The sequence below is a fragment of the Tyto alba genome, unplaced genomic scaffold, assembly GCF_018691265.1.
Source record: "Tyto alba isolate M040663 unplaced genomic scaffold, T.alba_DEE_v4.0 Super-Scaffold_7, whole genome shotgun sequence".
NCBI classification, from domain to species: Eukaryota; Metazoa; Chordata; class Aves; order Strigiformes; family Tytonidae; genus Tyto; species Tyto alba.
In genome coordinates this window covers 28,373,137-28,379,136 of record NW_024881328.1, presented here as the reverse complement: position 1 = coordinate 28,379,136, position 6,000 = coordinate 28,373,137, and the positions used below count along the sequence as shown (strand labels likewise).

The following is a 6,000-nucleotide window of genomic DNA, read 5'->3' as shown; positions in this document are numbered from 1 at the left end:
CTGACAAGTCAGGGTGGTTTTTTGACAGCAGTTTTGTGCAAACACAAACTAAACATTGGCTTTCTCCAGCACTTCGGGCCACATTCTTCCCTCGTATCAGTCACAGACTCCTGTAGCATGCTTGGCTACTGGCCCAGACTGAGACCACAGTTTTACAGGATGCGATACCTGTGCACGCTGACAGAAAATGAGCAACAAATTGTATGGGATTACTCCCATTTTTTATTCCTGTAACTGGGGAAAGGGCTGTTGCAGGTCAGTTGGCCCATTCAGCTCCAGCAAGGCAGAGAAATGCTGTAACAGAAGTATGGACAATTACAACTGGGAAGCTTTTCTGGTGACTGAAAACTTCATTCCTACAACATGGCTACAAAAAGCAGATCTTTGCCACTTGATTATATGACAATCAGCTATTCCTTGCTCAGATCCTAACAAGGACAGTGCTATCCTACCATTTTTTCCCAAGAAGACAATAACTTAGCCTCCATTTTGCCTCCTCTGCACACCAGGGATGCTTTACAGTAAAATCCTTTACCATACTGATTTCTCCAGGAGGTTTAGGAAACATCACCCTTCAAGAAAAACAGGCCATTTTGCATAAGCAGTGAAGCAAAGCCTAACATGAATTGCCATCTGGGGACGTGACCAACCTTCAGTTAAATGGAGGTCAAATTAGCAAGAGCTTTCTTGCAGTTCATTATAAAAATCAATGCAATAGAGGCAGCAAGCTGAACTGCACAACCCTCCTTTTTCTGCCCAGCAGACAAAAAACGGTAGAACAGCATCTCTGTCCCACTTCTCCCCCAACACGAACTGCACTGGGAGGGATCTGAATCTCTACAGCTCCACCAAAAGCAGAGCTGACACATTAAACCCAAGAGCAGAATTTTCTTTGTCTGGTGCCCACAGAGGTTGGCATCAGATGTTAACCCCAGAAGAGCTGACAGGACTGCATTCAGGCTGGCACTCAGCAGCAGTACAAGAGCCAAAACATTTTTATAAAAGCAGCAGATTTCCTGACCTGGAAGGTGCTAGTAAAAGGAACAGTGTCCACAGAAGGGGGAACTGCAGCTACCAGGTATGCGTGCCCTATCTGCAGAGGCAATAGAAAGTGGCTCTAATGGGAGTCACACAGTCCTGGCCTGCTCTGTGGTGCATTGGTAGGTGTGTACAAAAGCAACTTGGGCATATACAGCCGCAGGCTGAGCAACACCTCACCTACCGCCACACAGCTTTTGGGTGGGAAGGGGGCTAGGAACTGGAGCTAACAGAGAGGTCAGGTTTATGGGGAAAAGACTTATAAATATCAGGTATAAAGGGTGATCCTACCTAAGAGAGGGACAAAAAAGGGGGGAGAAACACAACCTGAAAAGAAAGTCAGATGGCAATTACTCCAATGAGATGACAGGGTAAGAGGTTCCTGCCTCGCAAGCTGTTCAGTGGGACTCTGAGAAATCTTTCAAGAGCAGGCCTATGATGGCCAAAAGGAAGGAAAGAAGTGGGGAAAATCATGTGAACATGTGGCATGTGATGTTGGTTTGGCTGGCACCCATTCTGGAGGAAAAGGATTCTTTGAAAGGCTTTTAAGTACAACATTAATCCAGAGCCCTATAAAACCAGCACTCTCCCTTTTCTGTATTTGCATAACCAGTCTCATGCTGACCCTGTGCTGAATGAATTGCAAACATCTGACAATTCCTGTTGCTGATCAGATTAGACACTGCCCTTCGAACTGTCAGAGTAGAGAATCCTTTTCGCAGGGCTTTGTTCTGTGGTTTTATTTAATTTAATTATATTATTACTGATGCTTCTGTTTTCTCAGGGCCAAAACCAAATTTTATTGCTCTTGTTTCACTAGGATTTCTCAGTCACCCTTTCTCTTGCAACCCCACAGCATGGCAAGATTACATAGCAAGAGAACCAGTGCAATTCCTGCCCCACTTTATTTCTCTCTCTCACACATACTTTTCACAAGATATATCTGCTCTTCTTGACAGCTATAGCTGTAGCTCAAGGGAAGGAAAGACACTTTGAATAAAAATACCTATATAGAGAGAAAGGCTTTGTCCTTGTGTCTGCAAGGTCTTATCTAGCTAGGGTCCATGAAGAAGCATTCTACTGGAAAAGAGAGGCACTCTTATCCAGCTCTGGCTGCTGTTGGAAAGAGGCTGGATTAACCAGATGTCTGGTCTTTGACTAGCTGACACCCAATAGTTCATACATACACCACTACAAGGTTTTCTTGCTTCCTTCGGAATGGGTTGGCCAGAGATCCAAAAGCAAATGTAAAAAAGGCATACAGATTAAATCTACTTTAATATGACTACCGTTTGAGTTAGAAAAGGTACCCAAGAGAGGTATGTGGTTAAGAACATTGAAGGTAACAAAATCTGGATGTAAAATTCCTTGGCTGAGTCAGTGTGGCACCAGCATGATTCCCCCTAAGACCCTTGCTCTGAATGTCACTGCTGGCACTTTTAGCCCCGTGTTTTGCTCGCTCTTAGCTTCTCTTAGACACCGTTATCCAGGCTTCCTCCTTCGGTGAGGTTACCAGCTCATATTTGGTCTCCATGACTTGTCCTTTCACTGGGTGGAGATACAGTTTCCTTACCAGAACGCTCAGAAGAACTGTAGCTACCATATAGGCAAACCTGAGGGAAGAGGCAGGAAAAAAGAATAAAAACGTTGCTATGATGTAAATCTGCCAAATGACAACTACCAGCTTGGACAGATTGTCTCAGCAGTAACAGGAAGAGGCTGAAAGCACCTTCTCTCCTGTCTGCCACAGAGACACACAAAGACCTCCTTCCCTATGCTCACCGCAACTCTGGGCACTCCTGGCTTCCTGAAAAACCCAACAGGGAGAGGTTTTTCACGGATGATTCCTCATTGAATCTCTCTGGGTCAAACCTATGAAAGAAAACACACTGAAGCCTTCTGTGCAGGCACAGAATCCTTTCCCCAGACACATGTGCGCACACACACGAGTAATAAACTGGCAACAAAACACAGAATCTCACTAATTTGCTCTCTCTAAATCATGCTGGGTAATTCCACACAGATATATGAAGAAAATTGTGCATCCACACCATCTATGTTTCCAGCTGGTCAGCTGTGTCCCAGCTTGGTCAAAATGCTGATAAAATGAGTTAGTGACATAGGGCTGGAACTAATATGCATTACGTCTCAGCAGTGGGTATTTAGCTTGAGCTATTTGATCTGAGCTGATGCTGCTACCTGCCCTCTATTCCTCTCCAGGGCACACACAATCTGATTTGTCTCCCTTTTTCTCTCCCACTGTGATCCTTCTTCTCCCCACTTCCAAAAATATTTCCCTTTTCTCCTTGCCCCTCACCCTTCACTTGAAGCAGCTGGTGTGTGTATGTGTATGTGCTGGGGGAGGGAAGCTGGTGACTCATTCAAGTGGGAAAGTGGTTTTCAGTGTTAGGATGGTGGAGGCTGTAAGAAAACTTTTATCCAGGGCTGGCAGGAGTTAAAACAAGATTCCCATAATGAACTAACCACAGGGAGAACTAATAAAATATCTTTCAATTTAAATATATAAAAAAAAAACCAAAAACAAAACCGGAAATTTGATGGATGGAAGGCAGCTTTCTTTCACTTTCTGCTAAACCTTTCTGCTTTTACTTCAAGCCTTTGGCTCCCTGCCTAAACATCCAAGCTCTGCTTCTACCAAGGTGAAAGGGCATGTGGGTGCTGACCCTCAATAAAAGCAGCATCAAACGTAACATTCCTCCTGAACTGAAGTGGCAAATTACCGATGTTGTAATAGGCAAGAAAATGCAGCTGCCTAGCAAAAAAATAAGGAGGGGCAAACAGCTACACACAGCATTTTATACAGTAGGTAGGTAAAAGGGTCACAGAGAACTGATCTCCTATCTCCATCACAGAAATACACATCTACCTTAGGCTAAACCTCAACCTCCTTCTCCTTGGAATAAACACATTGTGTTCATAGCAGTCCTCACTGTCCCTCCCACAAGGCCTCAGCAAACCCTTCCTAAACAGAGTGTGTGTCCTATCCTAGGGGGCAATCCCTGCCAAGATGCTCGTAGATCAGTGCATCAATGCCTGACCCTTTTGTAAGAACTGCACTTGCAGGAGAGAAGTGCTGTTCTAAAGGCTCTATTATTTCTCTTAAATCTCAGCTGTCTCTTCTCTCTGTCTAGAATAACTGACCCACATTTTTTTCCCAGCCCAAGTGAACTAAGTCAGATATCAGTGTTAATATTTGCCACCTGGAGGCCACAGGAAGCTACAGCAATTTTCTTCTTCAACCTCTGAATTATTGGCCTGGATCCAGTTCTGTTTTCACAGACAGAAGTAATGAGGTAGCATTTCCCCTCCCCTGAAAAAACAAAACTTCAGACTGACATTTCCTCCTTTGCATCATTGTTTCACGATGAGAAGCAGTGATTCTGAAGCCATTCAAATCACTGTTTCTCTCTCACAGAAAACCTTAAAAATAGTTTACCAGCATTTGCCAGGGAATCTGCGTGTGTGTGTGCAAAAGTGTTTTTATTAAACTCTAACACATACACGCACACACATACACACGCAGACTGGAGCATGGGAGGATCATGACTTGAATTGCCCCAAAATCCCACCCATGGAGACAAACAAACCAAGTCCTTAATAAATTGATTTTCTTACAGACTCCCTTTCATCTCCAAAATGTGCTTAAGACAGGCCCTTCAGCCAAACAGGCTGTGCTGTAAGATCTAAAGAATATTAATTTAAAAAAGGAAAGGAATTAGTTGCAATAAAAGTCTTGATTCTACATACTTGTATGGTGATGGCCAAGATGAACTATCCTGCAGCATCACACCAAGAGCATAAAGCACAAGTGTCTGCAAAGAAAATTAGAACATGTCAGAGCAGAAAGAAATGCACAATTAAAGATACCTCTGGACAGCCCTGCTGGATGACGATTATTCTGTAGACTAATCATTTCATTAGGTGGATTAAAAAGATAATATGCTATTTTCATTTACAGATTTCCATAATCCATGCCCAGATATTAGGATATTAACTTCTAATTCCCATGCTGAAAATGTTGGTGGTTAGAGGGTTTGATGCCATTCCTCTACTCTTCCTGGCATGTATGTATAGGACACACACTCTGTTTAGGAAGGGTTTGATGAGGCCTCATGGGAGGTACAGTGAGGACCACTATGAACACAGTGTGTTCATTCTCTGCAATGGAAGGTATCACTCTGTGTGGGAAAGGTGGGTGATATGATCAGGTCTGCAGTCATGCTGTTTTATGCATAATTGAGCCCATAAGCCCATTCAAAAGATGATTCATCCCTGGTGGACCCAGAACTGGAAGCAAATCTGCTCAGCAAGAGAACATGAATTCCCAGAGCCTTTCCCACAGAGGAACTGCAGAGAAAACTTTGAGCTAAATTGCACTTTCAGATGACTGAGCAGGTGCTCAGACTCAACAGTGTCAGAAGAAACAGTCTTCCTGCCTCACCCCTCAACAGGAAGAATAGGGAACAGCAAACTGCCCTCCAGGAAAGGAGAGAGGCCTAGTGCTCCCAGTACTGCCCTACCTCTTTGGGGATAGTATGTTGGTCAACTTTGCCCTCCAGCTCCTGCAGCTGTGCAGCAATGGGAGTAAGCTTTGCTGTTCGCACTGCCTCACACAGGACTTGCCGACAGTATCTGCAACCAGTAAGACTTGGTTAGTGTAACCCTCCCGGAGAGAAGCTTGTCCACGTCCTTGTGGCAGCAAGGACAGCGGAGCCACCTGCTGCATTTAGGGTCACAGTCTGCTACTGTTGCTGTCTCAAGCCACACTGAGGCACTTCATTTTTTTTTTTTTTTTTTTTTTTTTCTGGCAAGCAGTCCCAGCATCTTTGCAAGAAGCATTACATCTCATTATCAGGTTCTAGGGAAGGTTACCGAAATCTCTCTTCACCACTATTTTTTCAGATTTTAAACCAAACTAACTCTGCTAAAAAGCATAAACAC

The 6,000-nt window shown here is 44.0% G+C and overlaps 1 protein-coding gene across 1 annotated transcript in view; it reads right to left on the bottom strand.

The window, feature by feature from the left end:
- Window positions 1-202: 202 nt before the first annotated feature.
- LOC104367262 (cytochrome P450 20A1) overlaps window positions 203-6,000 on the bottom strand; it is a 17,121-nt gene continuing 11,323 nt past the window's right edge. Inside the window, exons 10-13 of the mRNA XM_042783971.1 lie at window positions 5,580-5,691; window positions 4,807-4,871; window positions 2,821-2,910; window positions 203-2,651 (exon numbers count right to left, since the gene is read on the bottom strand). Coding sequence (XP_042639905.1) covers window positions 2,501-2,651; window positions 2,821-2,910; window positions 4,807-4,871; window positions 5,580-5,691 — 418 coding nt within the window. The 3' untranslated portion in view covers window positions 203-2,500. The remainder of the gene's footprint in view (window positions 2,652-2,820; window positions 2,911-4,806; window positions 4,872-5,579; window positions 5,692-6,000) is intronic.